At 34.9% G+C, this 20,907-nt stretch overlaps 1 protein-coding gene across 1 annotated transcript in view; it reads left to right on the top strand.

The window, feature by feature from the left end:
- Nucleotides 1–20,907, top strand: part of LOC106879818 (uncharacterized) — a 163,783-nt gene that overhangs the window by 110,687 nt on the left and 32,189 nt on the right. The window contains exons 9-14 of the mRNA XM_089362444.1: nt 382–739; nt 3,595–3,814; nt 5,279–5,368; nt 9,082–10,770; nt 14,175–14,338; nt 16,230–16,376. Coding sequence (XP_089218570.1) covers nt 382–739; nt 3,595–3,814; nt 5,279–5,368; nt 9,082–10,770; nt 14,175–14,338; nt 16,230–16,376 — 2,668 coding nt within the window. The remainder of the gene's footprint in view (nt 1–381; nt 740–3,594; nt 3,815–5,278; nt 5,369–9,081; nt 10,771–14,174; nt 14,339–16,229; nt 16,377–20,907) is intronic.

The following is a 20,907-nucleotide window of genomic DNA, read 5'->3' as shown; positions in this document are numbered from 1 at the left end:
CATGTATTATCTCATAGCTTTGAGATTTCAATGTATGATTGTGTAATTTTTCTATGACATTGCAGAGTAGGTGTGAGAAGCTGAACATGGTCAGATTGAATGTAAAACAGGTAGATTGTTTTGGCTGGATATGTGCAGTTTAAATGCTAAAGGGTTAAAGTTTAATTATGAAATATTGAAAAAATGCAAAAGCAATTACATTTCCTTGTAACCGAATAGTATGCAGTGTGACCGCATGAAATATGTGGTGTCATCAGTAAGTTCTAGTAATAGCAGTTAATGTGTTAAATTTGTAACAAGAATTAAAAAAAAGGAAAAGTAAAGTACTACCCCTACTGATACATGATAAAATCTTATATCTCTGTGTCTAATATTTTACAGGGTACTTCAACCATCATTGCATATGGGGCAAAATACAATAAGGCGCTTCAATCGTGAAGAACAAAATGATGATAATAATGACCATTTGGAAAGACTGAGAAAAAAAGTTCATGATTGGAAATATCTAAAAAGATACAGAAACAGTAAGCAGAGGACAGTTCAAAAAGATGGTATAACTGGTGATGACGGTAGTGGAAGCAATGGCCGTAGTAAATGGAATAGAAGGAGAAAAAAGAAGAGAAATTTTTTCAAGAGAATCAGATCTCGTCATCGGAGAGATGTCGCAAATGCTGACCAGAGCATGAGTATTCATGATACTTTTGATGAAATTGAGCAAAAACTCAGAGAGATTATCAAGGTTAGAAATTTTATATAGGCATGGTTTGTATGGTTGAGAAGTTCACTTAGCAACAATGTCCTTCTGAGTTTCACACCATTGTATGAGGCCTTAGACAGGTGTTTTCTAATAGAGTCTCATCTTGACCAATACTTTGTGAGTGGAATCTAATAGACAGAAACTTTGCAGAAGCCCCTCTGCCCATCCTTGTGTGCATATGTTTGTGTATATATATGTATGTGTGCATTGAACAGTGTGGAGGTGCAATGGCCCAGTGGTTAGGGCAGCGGACTCGCGGTCATAGGATCGCAGTTTCAATTCCCAGACCGGGCATTGTGAGTACCGCCTGCACAGGAGCCAGTCCAGCAGCACTGGCAATGACCTCGCTCAAATGTCTTTTCACGTGCCACCGGCACAAATGCCAGTAAGGCGATGCTGGTAACGATCACGCTCAAATGGTGCTATTTACATGCCACTGGCATGGAAGCCAGACAGCTGCTCTGGCAATGATCACGCTTGGACGGTGCTGTTAGTGCTCCACTGGCAAGGTGCCAGTCATTGAATATGGTTCAATTATGATAATGTTTATAATTATTTCTAATCATTCATCAAACATTTTCTGTGAGATAAAATGCCCTTGAAACTGAGAAGTTTTCCATTGTGTTCTTGTAAATCTTATTGTAATATCAGTCATTAATTTTTAAGTTTCTCCATATATATATATATATATATATATATATATATATATATATATATATATATATATATATATATGTATATATATATATATATATGTATATATGTATATATATATATATATATGTATATATATATATATATATATATATATATATATATATATATATATATATATATATATATATATATATATATGTATATACGTGTATATATATATATATATATATATATATATATATATGTATGTATGTATGTATGTATGCATGTATGTATGTATGTATATATATATATATATATATATATATATATATATATATATATATATATGTATGTATATATAAAAAAAAAGATAATAAGAGTGAAAAAACTACAGAAGGCTTGTGTTACATGGTTAAAGTATATATTTAAATTATGTCAGAAAAATGTTGGAAAAATGTTATAAAATCTTTTTGGTATATAAACATTGTATTTTGAGAAATAACCGGTTTCGTGTTGTCTTTTCAAATTTCTCTACTTCATTGTAACGTGTTCGTTCCAGTCTGAGAAAGAAGAGTTCTAGATAGGGGGAGGTAATTAGGGGTTTCTTCCCGTATAGGGGAGATAATCGAAATCTAGGAGGTGGTAGAATTTGATTAATTTACCATGGTTTTGTTCTATATTTTTTTCCCCTTTTTTTCTCAGTGGGGTGATGAATTTCCTTATTTAAATGTGTTAGCAATGGTTAAGTTTGAGTTTGTATTTTTGAATGAAAAAGGTTTCCTTATTTAATCTAATCTGTGTTGGTGTTTTAATGGCACATTGATAAAAAGGAAAGATTATAAATTGTGGTAGCATTTGTTTCTCAATATGATCACTAAAAGGTATCATTCGGTATTCTGGGTATGCAATCTGCTGGCGGTGCAGAGTGCATCTACGTCTATATATATATATATATATATATATATTTACACACCCTGTGTAAATTCCATGCATCCTGAAATTCATTAACACCAGTCTATATACACCAGTTCCTTTACACCCTTTCCCTCTTTATAACTCTTTTACCTTCCCCATTCTCTCTTTTAGTGCTGTTCTATGTATTACACGTGCACTTTTGGCAGCTATCATTACTGTCTTTCTTTACTTGACTTATTGCTGCTTTCTGTTCCCTCTACTTTTTTAATGAGGAGCTGTAGTGCACCTGAACACTGTATACAATAAGCTCATTATTATCATTACTATTATTTCATTAGTTAACTGAAGCCCTGCAACAAATACCTCAAAACATTTTTCCAGCATTCTAACAATTCTGCCAATCCTCGGTAGTTATGCTGGTGACATTTTTATCACCTTGATGACATCATGATTATAAACAAATCACAGCACAGTTAGCATTCCCATTATTTTCCTCACCCTTAAGGCAGTGAATTGGCAGAAATGTTAGTACACTGGACAAAATACTTCGGGGCATTGCGTCCATCCATAAATTCTGAGATCAAATTCTACTGAAGTCGACTTTGCCTTTCGTCCTTTTGAGGTTGATAAAATAAGTACCAGTTTAGTACTGGGGTCGATGTAATCAACAAGCCCCCTCCCCCAAAATTTTAGGCCTTTTGCCTTTAGTAGAAAGGATTATTATCTTCATGTTCATAATTTGACTTATAGGAGGCGCAATGGCCCAGTGGTTAGTGCAGCGGACTCGCGGTCATAGGATCGCGGTTTCGATTCCCAGACCCGGCGTTGTGAGTGTTTATTGAGCGAAAACACCTAAAGCTCCACGAGGCTCCGGCAGGGGATGGTGGCGAACCCTGCTGTACTCTTCCACCACAACTTTCTCTCACTCTTTCTTCCTGTTTCTGTGTTTCTGTTGTGCCTGTAATTCAAAGGGTCGGCCTTGTCACACTGTGTCACGCTGAATATCCCCGAGAACTACATTAAGGGAACACGTGTCTGTGGAGTGCTCAGCCACTTGCACGTTAATTTCACGAGCAGGCTGTTCTGTTGATCGGATCAACTGGAACCCTCGTCGTCCTAAGCGACGGAGTGCCAACAACAACAACAACAAATTTGACTTATCACAACCATCACTGCAACCACCCCTACCACCACCATCACCATCATCATCATTATGTTCATACGTTTTTGTAATTTATAATCATATTTGTTTATTTTCCCCTTAAATTCATTCTCTTCTATAGAAGCTTGATGAAGCATGGACAAACATCTTGAGGTTTCTCAATGCAAAGAAGCGCTGTCGAAATGGTGAAGACGCAATTGAAGGGTCTGGAGATGGTGAGACTACATGTGATTTGGATGGCAGCACTGATGACAGTGATGACTTGATAACAAATAACAAAAATGTCGATGAAAATGGTTTTGAGTTTGTTGATGGCAATGAAATTATACCTCTTAACACAAGTAAGTAAAAATTTAGGAGTTGTGTTAGGCAAATTTTTTAACTGAGGTGCATAGATGGTTAGATGGACGGACAGGTGGGCAGGCAATCTTTATCCTGACCTGATATGGCTGTTGTGTTAGAACACTGAATACTGCCTTATTTACCTTGAGAGTACCTCTGGTATGGACACATGGTGCATAAAAGCCCCATATGTCCATATGATTTGTTTGTCGTGTGCTATTGGATGTCTGTCATCGAGGAGTTCAAAACAGGTTGAAATCATGTTACCTGGCAGTTTCCAGCAGCTATAGCAGATGGTTCTCGCCTGGCAGTGATATTGATATGAGTACTTCTATGCACCACGTGTCTATATGAGAGGTCCTTTCAAGATAGATAATGCAGTATTTGTCACTCTAACAAAACATACATACATACTTGCATACATGCATGTATGCATGCACACACACACTAAATACATAGTTGTTTGTGACGTCCTGTAGAGGCACAATAATACTTAAATTATAATAGATTATATCTGCATTTGTCCATCTGTCTGGCCAGCAAGCTGGCTGTTCCCCTTCCCTCCTTCTGCAGAGCATGACATATAACTATTTATTTACAACTCCATATGTTCTGTTACTAACACAATACAACCACTATAGTGTCTTTGAAATAGACAATGTCTGTATTATCTTTATAGTACTTGTTGATGTATAAACACTCTCCATAATTATTATTGCATTGTTTACTTTCAGAAGAAATGGTGCTTATAATATTGTACCATTGAAACTCATATAAAGGATAAAAATAATTAAATTTATCACTGCTATTATTCTTTTGTTATCTAAAGGATTAAAAGAGTAATTTGTAAACATATGTATATACAGATGGACATTCATACATTTATATATCCATTTATTTGTTTGTTCGTCTATCTGTCTGTCTATCTATCTATCTGTCTATCTCTTTATCTGTGTATCTGTCTATCTGTTTGTCTATCCATCTGTCTGTTTGTCTATCTATCTATATCTGTATATCTACATGTGTGTGTGTGTGTGTGTGTGTGTGCATGCGCGCATGTTTGTGTTTGTGTAAGTATTGTTGTTCTCTGCTTGTGTTTATTCGTATATTTGTTCTAATTGAGTGGTCAACAAGCACAAATCAGTCACTAGTTTCAATTGCTGAGCCATGACTTTCCAATCAGCTCAGAGTTATCTCTTTCAGGAAGGCATAATGAGCTGAAAATGCTTCTAGGGTCAAAGAAATAGTATCAGTGCGCTAAAAATGGTGTATTTGCATCTTTACCATAAGTGAGAATTTTTTTTCCATGATAAACTACAGTGAAATTACCTTTAGATGTTAAATCATGTCACAAAAATATTTGAACTAACCTCAAGTTTGTAGCATATTCTTGTATACTATTTCTATATACCTTTGTGTTTATAAGTATATATAGGTTTGTAAGATATATTTGTACTTCACAGAGAGACTGCTGGAAGCTTACCTGGATGAGGCCACTATCAAGAGTAAAAAGGTGATGAAACGCTGCTATAATGTCCAGCAAGACATTCAAGGTATATAAAAGTTTTGTTTCTTTTAATCATGGTGAAGATATGACAACTTTTAGTGCTGGTGTATAGGAAAAGCATTCAGTACACTCTGTAAAGTGGTTGGTAATAGGAAGGGCATGCAGCCAAAGAAGCCAAACTAAAATGAAATGTGAACAAAAGGAAAGTCCACTAACCCATTTGAGTAAGCAGTACACCTTGGATACCTGCTGGCTCCTACCAGGACAACCTAACCAATCTATGCCATCATGGAAAGTGGATATAAAACATTGTGTGTACACACATATGCACACACATATAGGTATAGTGGATTAGGTAAACTGTCTCAGAGAAAGAGAAAAACACAATTTGAAAAAAAAAACAATTTTATTGTGGGAATTATAAAGTTTACTGGCTCACAAGGACATATAAAAACGTATATATACATATACACACCCGTGCTCACATGCACGAGCATGCTCACACACACACACACACACACACACACACACATTATACTCAGTGTAATGTACACTCGCTGTCATGGAGCTGACAAATATTTATAAAATACCTTCCTTGAAATGTCTTTCATCACAACAATCAAGCGTTGAAGCAGTTTTGTGCCAACTTCAGCAATACTCACATGATTTATCAAAATACTTATTTAAAATCAAAACTAAATATTTTTAAAGCATATAGTTAATTGTCTTTTTAATAAACTCAGGAATTTCTTTCAAAATTCTTCTAAGTGAACTTAGGATTTACTTATAGGACTAGGAATACACTTGCAGATCTGTCTATGTATACAAACATACATACGTTATATATATATATATATATATATATATATATATATATATATATATATATATATAGTATAAGCAGAGTTAGCAGTTATAATAACCAACTAAGGGATAAAATATCCATATGTACTATTGGTATCTGTTACCCGTGTTATCACCAGGCATTGGTGTGCAGGCACACTATGCACATAGAGTGCAGGTAACAACAAGATAAACAGGATTTTATCAGGAAACAAATACAAATAATCAGAAAATGGAGAAAATCTCAGATCAACAAACACATCGATCGGACAACATTTATAGCTTATTTTTTAATACAAAGCATGACATAACAAAATAGGTGATGTAACATATCTTACAGCTGTTTCCACATCCGTTGCCAAACGCTGTTTATAAATAATTGCAAAAATAAAATTCTTCATCTTCATTGGACATTTGAATTAAGGCATGGAGCTTCATCAGAGTAAAAAACAAGTGCATCTTGTGGTCTAGAACAAGTAGTCTAGAAAAGGAAACTAGTTCACTCGTTTACCTATGGACCTTATAGCCCCAAGATGGTAGATTATATGCTTTTAATATATTCGGTTTCTAGACTTCTTTTCTAGGCCATGTTTTCTTACCTCTTCCTTCTTCCTTTTGTCTATATTGGATGCTCTTGTTTTTTTACTCTGATGAAGCTCCATGCCTTAATTCAAATGTCCTATGAAGATGAAGAATTTTATTTTCGGAATTATTTATAGACAGCATTTGGCAACGGATGCAGAAACGGCTGTAAGATTTGTTATGTCATGCTTTGTATTAAAAAATAAGCTATAAATGTGGTCCAATCGATGGGTTTGTTGATCTGAAGTTTTCTCCATTTTCTGATTATCTATAAATATATATATATATATATATGTGTGTGTGTGTACTCTCTGTACTCTTTTACTTGTTTCAGTCATTTGACTTCGGCCATGCTGGAGCACCACCTGTAGTCGAGCAAATCGACCCCAGGATTATTCTTTGTAAGCCTAGTACTTATTCTATCGGTCCTTTTTTGCCGAACCGCTAAGTTACGGGGACGTAAACACACCACCGTCGGTTGTCAAGTGATGTTGGCGGGGACAAACACAGACACACAAACATATACACACATACATATATATATATATATATATATATATATATATATATATATATATATATATACATATATACAACGGGCTTCTTTTCAGTTTCCATCTACCAAATCCACTCATAAGGCTTTGGTCAGCCCAAGGTTATAGTAGAAGACACTTGCTCAAGGTGCCATGCAGTGGGACTGAACCCGGAACCATGTGGTTGGTAAGCAAGCTACTTACCACACAACCACTCCTGCACCTATATCATCATCATCATCATCATCATCATCGTTTAACGTCCGCTTTCCATGCTAGCATGGGTTGGACGATTTGATTGAGGACTGGTGAAACCGGATGGCAACACCAGGCTCCAATCTAATATATATATATATATATATATATATATATATATATAGTGCGAATGGTTTTTATATACGGCACCGTTTTTACAATCCTGTCAATAATAATAATGATATTTTATATAAACTTTAAGCTTATATAAAAATACCATTATTATTATATATAAATAGTTTATATTTATAGATGAGAGACAGATATTTTCTGTATGGAATACACTTCCTAGTGCTCAAGAGGTTTAAACTTGAAACTTGAGCAGATAGAGGAGTAAATGTAAGGATAAGCAAGTTAGACAAGCTGATACACAAAAAATGTACATAAGTTTACATATAAAAAGATCCAATTCACATAAAATAGAAATGATATCAGGAATTAAAGGAGTTGAATAAAAGTTTTATGAGCCCAACAGCTGTTTCTGGGGGATTGGTGGTCTAAAATAATGATTGTAAATTGATTCCATCATCGGATAATACCAGAACTCCTTTGTCAGGGAAGAAGTTTTACATTTGAGATGTTGACACAAAGGAGATTAATGATGGAAGTTGGACCTTTTTATATGTAAACTTACGTACATTTTTAAATGTATTTAATATTTTTTATATATCGACTTCCCTAACTTGCTTATCCTTACATTTAATCCTATATATATATATATATGACACGTAAAAGGTACCTGTGCTGGTGACATGTACAAGACACCCTGTACACTCTGTAAAGTGGTTGGTTCAGTAAGGGCATCCACAACCCAATATTTACATGCTATTATTTATAGCTTTACCTGCTTCAAGTCTCCCCCTTCCAGAAAAAGAATGTATAAATAATACACCCACTCTGTTACTTTCATATATGAGTGCCTGGTTTTCTGACTCCCAAAAACTTGCTGGAAATTGTCTGTCTGTCTGTCTGTCTATCTACTTTTGTCTTTCTTTCTTCTTTCTTTCTTTCTTTCTTTCTTTCTTTCAACTTCACTACTCATTTTAAATTATATCACACACACACATGCCCACTAAGGTGACATCGTTCAAAAGTTGAAACAATGTGAAGCACATTGTGATTATTAATTATAGTATTAGGCTTATAATCACAAGGTTGTGAGTTCAATTCCCAGTCTTCTTGAGCAAAACACTTTATTTCTTGTTGCTCCGGTTCACTCCGCTGTAGAAATGAATTGTGATGTCACTGGTGCCAAGCTGTATCAGCCTTTGTTTTTCCCTTGGACAAAATTGGTGGCATGGAGAGGGGAGGCTGGTATACATAGGCGACTGCTAGTCTTCCACAAACAAGCTTGCTCAGACTTCTGCCTCAGAGGGGAACTTTCTAGGTTCAATCCCATGGTTATTCATGACCTGGGGTGTGGGATTGCTTTATCCTATATATTCCCACCAGAATCACATAATTAATTTTAATTGTATACTAACAATAACAACAAAAGTAATTTAAAATGTCTTGTATTAATTTTAAAAAAATTTTTTATTTCTAGATTTGAAACCTAAGTTGGCTCAAGTATCCTCAGAACTATCCAGAACTGAAAAGTTAGCCAATAGTACTACTTTTATCCAATACCATATTTTGGAATTCCTGTCCAACAGAACCAAATACGTAGCTGAACTGAAAGAAACCACTGCTGAGCTTGAACTTATTCTAAATAAAATTGAGGCCTTGAATAATTTGGCAGAGAAAGTTCTTGCAGATGAGGACAATTTAAAAAAGCTCCTGGAAGAGAGGAAGAAAGAAAAAGAGAAGGAGATAGTAAAAGACAAAAAGGTGAAGAATAAGACTGGGAAAAAGAAGACAGCAGAGAAGAAATCAAAGGGAAAGAAAAAAGATAAACAGCGAGACAGATCTGGGGCATCAGGTGGAAAGCGCAAATCAAAAGAAAACACAACTGAAGAGGATGAGGATGTGGATGGTGATGGTGGTGTAGATGTGGTGTCTCCCATCAGAAATAAAAAGAGAAAGAAGGAAAGAGATAACACTAAAACAGAATCGGAAAGTGATGTGAGCCTTGGAGATGGGAAGAATTTAGGTAGTAAAGGAAACAGGAAGAAAACTGATAAACATTCTGGCAGAAACGGGTATTCAATGATTGGAAATAGACGAGATAGAAAGAGAGGTAAAAGTGATGTAAGAGAGAAGGAAAATGAGATTGAAGGAGAGAATAGAAAAGGGAAGAAAATGAAGAAAGAAAGTAAAGGGAAAAGTGATGTAAAGAAAAAAGTGGAGGTGGAGGTAAAGAATGAAAAGGTAAAAAGAAAGAAACAACATAAAAAAGATGAAAAGGAAAATGATAAGATTGGTGGTAGTAAGGATAGCAAGGAAGAAAATTGGTTGGATGTTTGGGAAGATTTGGTGAACTTTGAAGATCTGGTCATAAAGAACAAAAGCCTAAAATTGATAAGTGAAGAAACAAGTAGAAAAAAATCCAATAAAGCTGAACTTGAAGGAAAAACAACAAAAGATGAAAATAATGACAGGGAAAAAGTTTTGGTACTTAAAAAAGATGATAGGAGCAATAAGAAGAAGAATGGTAATGAAAAAAATGAAGGTAAAGATACTAAAAGCAAGAAAAGGAAAAACACGAGAAGGAAAAACATGAACAAGACAGAAAGTAAGGAAAAGGGTGGCAGTTCAAACACCAAGAAAGAAAATTGGTTAGATTTGTGGGAGAATTTGATAGAGTCTCAAGAATTGTTGAAGGAAGGTGAAAGTGAAGATTTAAATAGAAATGAAGAAAGTGAATTTCAAAATGAGCAAAATGTGGCTGAGAGAAAAGATGGATATTATGAAAAGCTACAAGAAAAAGGAGGAGGCAAGGAAATCGAAGATTTTGAAAAGAAGAATAGCAAGAATGTTGGTAACATAGTAAATATAAAGAATCAGAAACATTCTAGAATATTTACAAAAGAAGATCAAGAGTCAAGAAAGAGTAAATTAAAATTGAAAATTAAAAAGCTACAAAGGTATAGAAGAGATTTGCAAAGCATTCACAAAGACAGGAGATCTTTAAATAGAAAGAGAGATGCCAGGCGGAGAAGGCGGATGAGAAAGAAGAGAAGAAATCCACGTAGAAGGGATAGAACACGTGCAAGATTGCAGTCAGATACAGCAGAAGATGAAGATGCTGTCATAAAATTTGTCACAAAATTAAATAAGCAGATTGAAATCGATGGTAATTGACTATTTTTTTAATATTTTTGAACTAATCACTTCCAAATATTTTTCATAATTTGTGACAAATTTCCCCAGTTTTATTTTTCATGCTACACATTTTCTCCAATTGAATATTAAAATTGTCGTGAGCATGATATACGGTGAGAATCAAAATGATGGCATGCATATGCATTTTTAACACATTTCAGCAGATTCAATCATTAATATACTAACTGCTGTTAACCCTTTCGTTACTGTATTTATTTTGAGATGCTCTGTGTTTCTTTCAATTAATTTAAAATTTAACAAAGAATTTAGTAAAATAACTTAGTTATCATTCAGCTAGTGTTAGGAACATAAATTGTGACTAAGGTTTGGTGGAAGATTTTAATTCAAAACTTACAAAAACAAGACATTTGTACTACAGTGCCAGAGCCGGTTTCAGCCGGGTTGATAACGAAAGGGTTAAGGCAGAACTGTTGGCCTGCTGGGCAAAATGCTTAGCAGCAATTCATCTATCTCCATGTTCTGAGCTCAAATTCTGCTAAGGTTAACTTTGCCTTTCATCCTTTTGAGGATGAAAGGCAAATAAGTTCCCACTGTACACTGGGGTCAATGCAATCGACTTAGCCCCTTCCTGAACTTGCTGGCCTTCTGCCAAAATTTGAAATCAATATGCTAATTGCTGTTGTATTTTACCTTCAGAAAACATCTAAAGATGATGTGTGTTGATGCCATTGTCTGTCAAAACACTGATGTCTCTGTATCTCTTTACATCACTGTATTGAGTGTGTTATCAATAAACATTGTATAAAGGGAAAAGGTGGAATACAATAAAGGTTAGCATAATTACATTCAAGTGTACCTGAATGTGATTAACAATAAATATGCACACCATCATTTTTTCAATATTTTCAAAATACATTTATTCTTTATTTTTATTTTTTTTCATTTTGTTTACTTGTTTCAGTCATTTGACTGCGGCCATGCTGGGGCACCACCTTTAAGGGTTTCAGTCAAACAAATTGACCCCAGAACTTGTAATTTTAAGCCTAGTGCTTATTCTATTGGTCTCTTTTGCTGAGCTGCTAAGTTACAGGGATATAAACACGCTAACACCGGTTGTCAAACAATGATGGAGGAACAAACACACACACATGATGGACTTCTTTTACTTTCCGTCTACGAAATCCACTCACAAGGCTTTGGTCAGCCTGAGGCTACTGTAGAAGACACTTGCCCAAGGTGTCATGCAGTGGGACTGAACCCGGAACTGTATAGTTAGGAAGCAAGCTTCTTACCACACTGCTATGCCTGCACCTGTATTTACAATCTTTTTTTTTAAACTAAAAACATGTTTCAAAACTGGAAAAAAAAAATTATACCATTCTTCATGTTATACTTTTATCACATCAGTTCTTCATTTTGCTATTTTTAATGTTTGTTTTTTAACATCAGAACACGGTCACAATTTTGTTAGTAAATGGGAACCAGTTTAAATCAATCCATGTAGATAACAACTATCTCATAATAATCTGCCCTGAGGGAATTTAAAGCCGAAGAAACAGCAAGAATTGAACTCAGCATGCTGATGGATGAAATTACATGTTTTGAAATATTTAATCTGGGGCTGTTTTATTGTCATTTTACTGCCTCCTCCTCCTCCTCCTACTACTACTACTACTACTACTAGTAGTAGTAGTAGCCAAGTCAACCTCGGTGGAACTCAGAATGTAGCATTTCATCCAGTGTGCTAATGATTCTGCCAGCTCGCAGCCTCTTCTGCAAAACCATATTCTTGAATTCCTGTCCAACAGAACCAAATACATAGATGAACTGATAGAAACCATAATAATGGTTTCAAATTTTGGAACAAGGCTGGCAATTTCAGTGGGGTGGAATAGGTTGATTACATCAATTACAGTGCTCAGCCGGTACTTATTTCATCAACCCCAAAAGTATGAAAGGCAAAATCAACCTCAGGGGAATTTGAACTCAGAACATAATGATGAAATGCTACTAAGCATTTTGTCTGGTGTGCTAACAATTCAGCCAGCTGACTGCCTTGAAAATAATGATGATTTCAAATTTTGGTACAAGGCCAAAAATTTCAGGGATGACATAAGTTATGGGGAAGTAAACACACCAGCATCGGTTGTCAAGCAATGGTGAGGGAACAAACACAGACGCGCGCGCACACACACACACACACACACACATACGATGGCCTTCTTCCAGTTTCTGTCTACCAAATGCACTCACAAGGCTTTGGTCTACCCGACGCTATAGTAAAAGACTCTTGCCCAAGGTGCCACGCAGTAGGATTGAACCCAGAACCATGTGGTTGGTAAGCAAGCTACTTGCCACAGCCACTCCTAGATATATATATATATATATATAAATTTAATAAATAGAGTAATACGCATATGTTAAATGAATTCTTTTATTTCCAACATATGTTTCAAAGATTACAAATGGTTTCTTCCAAAGGAATAAGTGATGTTGATAAAGATGTAATCTTCTCTTCAGGGAAATACATAGGATCCAACTTAACCGTAAGACATTTTAACCGAATGTGATAACTGTGGGTAGAGAAGATTGCTACGTATCTTATTTAAAAAAACCGTTGGAGGTTGCAATGCTACAAGACGAGAGAGAGAAGGAGAGAAAGTGAGAGACTGATATAACAGATTCCTCTTATAACCACTCTTTACCCCATGGAGTTAGTTTCTCATAAAAATATCAGAGTCTATGTTTGGATCATATGAACACTACTAAGCATTTTCTATACCAAGAATCTTCGGATTTCATCTGTTGACTATATATATATGTGTGTGTATATGTGTGTGTGTGTGTGTGTGTGTGTATATATACACACACACACATATACATATAAAAATATATATATACATATAAACACACACACATATATACGTATATATACACACACATATGCACACCCATACAAAGACACACACACACACACACACACACACATATAAACACTTACATACATATCATCATCATTAATTTTTGTTTTCTATACTGGATGGGTTAGATAGTTTGAAAGGACTCTTTGAGCTTATCAGTTTCTTTTGCCAAACTGCTAAGTTACAGGGATGTGAACACACCAACACCAGTTGTCAATTGGTAGTGAGGGACAAACACAGACACAAATACACACACACACATACAACATCATATACAACAGGTTTCTTTCAGTTTCTATCTACTATCCATTCATAAGGCTTTGATCAGCCCAAGAATATAGTAGAAGACAAGGTTCCACATTGGGACTGAACCCCGAATTATGTAGTTGGTAAGCAAGCTTCTTATCACAACAGCCACGCCTGCACCTATTATAAATATATATGTGTAATTTCTTTTTTTTTTTTTCTTTTTTTCTTTTTTTTTCTTTTGCAGTTGCTAAAAGCAAGGAAAATTTTGCTATTATGAACAAAACCTTGCAGGAACTTCCCAAAGACTTACACCAGTCAGTTATTAGTAACGTGGAACAGCTGCGAATGAATATCTCCCAGATCCAATATAAAATTCACTTGGCACGGGCATTGTTGTCTGCAATGAAGGTACTACTACTACTACTACTACTACTACTACTACTAGGGCTGAAGGAAGAGCCTCTCTGTGTGGTCACTTGATATGCTGTTGGTCTCTTTTTCTCTTTTTGCTGAACTGCTAAATTACAGGGACATAAATACACCAACATTGGCTGTCAAGCAGTTGTGGGGGACAAACACACACACACACACACATGATAGGCTTCTTTCAGTTTTCACCTACTGAATCTATTCAGAAGACTTTGATCAGCCCAAGGCTATAGTAGAAGACTGTTGCCCAAGGTGCTGGGAAACTTCTTATTGCATGCACACGCTCACACGCACGCACACGCACACACACACGCACACACATCCAAATTGAGGGAGTAAAGCAGGTAAAATCCAGGTTATATATGTTTCTTAGATAGCAGATCCTCTGAAGTAATAATTACTTAATGAGGGGTACTCAGCTAGCTATTCATCAGACCGAAAATACCTTAAATATATAAAGGTTACATTGTCATTCAGGAATCTCATCTTAACTCACCAAAGACATAATTCACATTATGTCTTTGGTGAGTTGGGAAGTAAATTTCTTAACCACATGGCCATGTGGTAAAGAAGTTTACTTCCAAACCACAAGGTTTTAAGTTCAGTCTCATTGTGTGGTAGCTTTTTACTATATCCCTGGGATGACTAAAGTCTTGCAGGTGGATTTGATAGAGGGAAACTGAAAGAATCCCGTCATATGTGTGCATATCTATCTATCTATCTGTTTGTCTGCTTCTGTGTGTGAAGGTGTGTGATTTAGTATTTAGGGTGTTGGACACATGATTGTTATTTCATGGTTTCGATTCCTGGAATGGGGGATGCATTGTGTTCTTGTACAAAACGCCTTTATTTCACATTGCTTTAGCCACCCAGCTGGAAAAAAATGAGTATTACTATGACAGCAATCCATCCAGTGGAGAGATATATGCCCCACAGAATCCTGGAAACAGGCCTATGGTTCATGAAAGACTTTTGATCCCTTTGTTTTTTTGATATATATATATATATATATATATATATATATATATATATATATATATATATATATATATATAAGGAGCACTCCGTTGGTTACAATAACGAGGGTCCCAACTGATACGATGAATGGAACAGCCTGCTCATGAAATTAATGTGCAAGTGGCTGAGTAATCCACAGACACGTGTACCCTTAACGTAGTTCTCAGGGAGACTCAGCATGACACATAGCGTGACAAGGCCGGCCCTTTGAAATACAGGTACTACTCATTTTATATATGTATATATATATATATATATATATATATACACACACACATACACACATATATATATATATATACACATACATATACATATACATATATATATATATATATATATATATATATATATATATATATAATAATACAAATGATATATGAGCATATGCATGTATATATACATATATGTACATACCTACACACATACGCACACACACACACATACATGCATATATGTATGTATGTCTGTGTGAGTGGTTGTATGTGTGTGTTTGCATCTCTTTGTCTTGGCATTGCATGATAGACATTTGTAAATGAGTGTTGCTCTTATACAAGTGGTGTCATTCATTTCCAGTCTTTTTCAAAAACATGTCTCACTATGTGGAAAATATTACCTTGCATGGAACCGGCTACAGGAAGGCAATCAAGCTGTAGAAAATCTACATCAATGAAATCTGTCTTGGAAAATGAGACATTACAACAATGACGAGACAATGATGATACCAAATTTCTTTATTCATGTTTTGTTTTTCATTCTGCTTCAATTTTTGAATTGTTTTCTTTATTATTTATTTAGTTTGCATTCATTTTATTTTATATTCTAATATTCATTTACTTATATGTGTTTGCAGATCCCTGTGAAATTCACAGGCAAAGATTATCTAAAAGTACCATTACATCCTGGTTATGATTCTAGAAAAATCCAGTCAGCAGTGGATGTTTGTGTTAAACCAAAACTGAAGAGTGGCGCTATTCTTGCAGTAAACATCAATAATTCTGTAAGTTTTTTTTACCCTTTTACTCTTTACCAGACTGTGGGATTGCTGGAACACTGCTTTCAGAGGTTTTAGTTAGTTTCACAAACCTTTATAGTTAACCTGGTTTCCATTTTATTGATCCATATTTGACAAACTGTGAAGTTCAGTATTCAGCTATGGAATTACATCCTTTCCTGACTGTAAATATCACAAAGTATTCACACTAGTAAATGTAAACAAATACATACACATACACACTCACAGCTATATATATATATATATATATATATATATATATATATATATATATATATATATATATATATATATATATATATATATTATTATATGTATTTATTTTCTCTAAGTTAATAATTAACTTGGACAAAATAAATTGGTTAATAGATACCAGGGTAGCAAAGATCACAAAATGACTGTGGTGTAACTCCTGTTTATGAGGTAGAAACACTTTGTTATTTTGGATACTTGAGTAAATATATAAATTTAGTAAATGGAGTAAAACGCATATTTCAAATGAATTCTTTTATTTCCAACATATGTTTTGAAGATTACAAATTATACCTTCCATAGGGATAGGTGATGTTGAAAAGGATGTAATCTTCTCTTCAGGGAAATACATATATATATATATATATATTCAATAACAATATATTATAAATTAACTACCAACAAAAGATAAATATGTTCTTTTGAATTTATACGTTTTTGCGTCGTAACTCCTTTATTATTATTAATATATATATATATATATATATATATATATATATATATATATATATATATATATATATATATATATATATATGCTTGTTTGTGACTAAAGAGTCTTTGACTCTTATTTCTATCAATGCTGGTGCTACCCTGCACCCTTAGTCAAGTTTAGTGAAGATGAATTTTTACCTTTCTGGTTTTAAATCGCATCTAGCAAGCTTAATCATTTTTTAACATTCACGTTACCATTCTGTACTGCACCCTTGGTCACTTTTAGTGATGATGAATTATTTTCCTTTTTGGTTTAAGTTGAATCTAGCCAACTTAATCATTTTATATATATATATATATATGAGTGGCTGTGTGGTAAGTAGCTTGCTTACAAACCACATGGTCCCGGGTTCAGTCCCACTGCGTGGCATCTTGGGCAAGTGCCTTCTACTATAGCCTCGGGCCGACCAATGCCTTGTGAGTGGATTTGGTAGACGGAAACTGAAAGAAGCCTGTCGTATATATGTATATAGATATATGTATGTGTGTATGTGTTTGTATGTCTGTGTTTGTCCCCCCAACATCGCTTGACAACCGATGCTGGTGTGTTTACGTCCCCGTAACTTAGCGGTTCGGCAAAAGAGACCGAAAGAATAAGTACTAGGCTTCCAAAGAATAAGTCCTGGGGTCGATTTGCTCGACTAAAGGCGGTGCTCCAGCATGGCCACAGTCAAAAGACTGAAACAAGTAAAAGAGTATATATATATATATATATATATATATATATATATATATATATACACATACATTTATGTTTTGCAGGATTCTTGATGTGAAAATATGTGTTGAAACATATTGTTATACTTGGGACATGATCATTTAAAAAAATTTTTTGTTGTCAATTAAACCCACGCACTCCTCTTGTCCTGCTCATTCCATTTCTAGACAGGACAAAATGGGACAAAGAGCCACTGATAACATCACAAAATGTCTGACGAAAGAACTAGAAATAATACAAATAAAAACTAAAGTGAAAATCAAATAAATTGTGTGTGTGTGTTTAACTAGCAAAAAAACTAATGACCATCACCGTGTGTGCGTGTGTGTGTGTGTGTTTGTGTGAGTGAGATCATTAATTGACGTCCATGTTTCATGCTCACATAAGTTGGATCTTTTGACAAGATGTGATAGATCCAAGGACTGCATTGTACTCCAGTGTCTGCTTTGGCGTGACTTCTATGACTGGATACCCTTCCTAATACCAACCACTTTATGTGTTCTGAATGCTGTTTTCAATGCCAGTAGCACTAATGAGGTCACACGTAGCTCACTACTTCACTTAGTTCAAGTGGCACTAACAAAAAGCATCCAATATACACACACACACACATTTATATATATCACAGTTTCAATTTGCCCAATTTCACTCAAATCATTCACAGCTCAAGCTGTTGTAGAAGACACTTGAGCATAGTGCTACATAGTGGGGTTAGAGTGATCAGAACTAGAACCAAACTTCTTCACCGCACATCCATGCCTTGCTTACTTTCTCAAGCCCTTCACTCCGTATGGAATACAGGTCATTGAAAGAATTTCTCTACTGTTCTCAAATCTGGACTGTCTTTTCTACTTCTCCACATTTGGATCCCTGTTTTTTCAGCTCTCCTTCAGTATCTTACCTTCAGCAATTTTTAGGGCATCTTCCCCTGTGGGTAGCAGGTCAGGGCCTGATGTGTCATACTCCCCTGAGGGAAGGTCGTCTTCTCATGGGATTTCTTGGTTTAAAATTGTCATTGATACTTCTGTAATGTTACATTTTTCTCAGTAGGGATGTTAGCCCTATGCTAACCAATTATTACCACTAGGAAGGGGTGGTCCATATTAGCCTGGTCTTCATCGTTTCATCTGTCTGGCATGGGAGGCCCTACCAAGAGCTTGCACTCTATTGGTATATCTTTCTGGATCATTGAAGCATACAAACCATGACACTAAAACAAGGACTGGTCCTTGTGGTGGACACAACCATAACTGCACCCACCTTTAATTAGTTTTTCATTTTCTAACTTGTTTTTATCTATTTTCCTTGTTAGTGTTTGTGGGATAGGTTTGGATAGATTTTGGTATTTGTACATTGGGTGGAATTCTGGTTTAAGTACCCCATATAACCCCTCATAACTTTTTTTTCTTTTTGGTATTTTCAGAATTTTAAAAACAAATTTATGTTCTACACACAGGAATTCATAGAATTATGCAAAAAAATTTTTGTATGATTTAAGGACAATTTAGATGTTATTTCTAGCACATCTCCTGACCACCTCGTACCTTTCTCATTTCTTTGTCATTCTGACATATATTGACATTCTTCAATATTTTTCTCCCCATAAACACATTTAATGGAATGTTGTTGCACCCAAGAATGGTCCATTGTTGGGATTTAAGCAAAAAATTTGGCCTGTCCGTATTTTAAACACTGATTTAAAAAAAAAAATTTGAATTTGAGTGGAACTTTTAGGATTTCTGAGATGTGGGGTGATGAGGGGACAGTTTTAAAAAATCATGAATTTCTGTGCATAGAACACAAATTTGGAAACATTTCCTGAAAGTTCCAAAAAATATAAGCATTATGAGGGGTTATATGGGTTGCTTAAAGTAGGATTTTGCCATACATTGTTGATGGAATTGTATTTTGTATTATCCTTCCTCCTATTATCCAGCCAACCTGTTATTAGTTAAGAATCTGTGTAGAATATATTGTTAATTAGAAAAAAAAAAAAAAAAAACTAAAGAAAGCAGAGTTACCTACCTTATCCCAGAGAAGTACACAATAGTTTCTGCGTTTGCATTTATGATTTACTGCTTAGTCATCCAGCCAGCATATTAATCTTGTCACAATGATCATATCTATAAGATATGCATCGGTGTCTACAAGACATTTATTGTGCTTATTAGATATTTATCCCTATATTGCGCTTATAAGACATTTAATTGTCTCTAAAAAAATAATTCTGCCTATAAGCCTTGGATTCAGTCCAGTCACACTGTGGCATCTTGGGCAAATGCCTTCTACTATATATGCACAGGTGTGGCTGTCTGATAAGAAGTTTGCTTCTCTGGTTTCAGGTTCAGCATGTACCTTGGGCAAATGTTTTCTAATATGACCCTGGGCCAACCAATTCTTTATGTATGGATTTGGTAGCTGGAAACTGAAAGAATCCCATAGTGTGTGTGTGTGTATACATATACATATATTTTATTCTTTTATATGTTTCAGTCATTTGACTGCGGCCATGCTGGAGCACCGCCTTTTAGTCAAAGAAAAGGACCCCAGGACTTATTGTTTGTAAGCCTGGTACTTATTCTATTGATCTCTTTTGCTGAACCACTAACTTACAGGGATGTAAACACACCAACAGCAGTTGTCAAGTGATGGTGGGAGAACAAACAGGCACAAAGACACACATAAATATATACCCACATAAATATATACATACATACATACATACACATATATGTATATATTATATATATATATATATATATATGTGTGTGTGTGTGTGTGTGTGTGTGTGTGTGTATGTATGTACACACATATATATATATATATATATAATTAGAAAATGGAGAAGAACATAGATTAGCTGGTACATCAATTGGACCACATTTAAAGCTTGTTTATTCATAATCTATGTTTTTCTCCATTTTCTACTATAGCATCAGGCTGACCAAAGCCTTATGAGTACACATGGTAGACAGAAACTGAGAGAAGCCTGTCATGCATATATATATATATATATATATATATATATATATATACACACACATATATATA

Source organism: Octopus bimaculoides, chromosome 14 (genome assembly GCF_046866305.1).
Source record: "Octopus bimaculoides isolate indiv1 chromosome 14, ASM4686630v1, whole genome shotgun sequence".
Classification (NCBI taxonomy): domain Eukaryota; kingdom Metazoa; phylum Mollusca; class Cephalopoda; order Octopoda; family Octopodidae; genus Octopus; species Octopus bimaculoides.
This window is presented reverse-complemented; position numbering and strand designations above follow the sequence as displayed.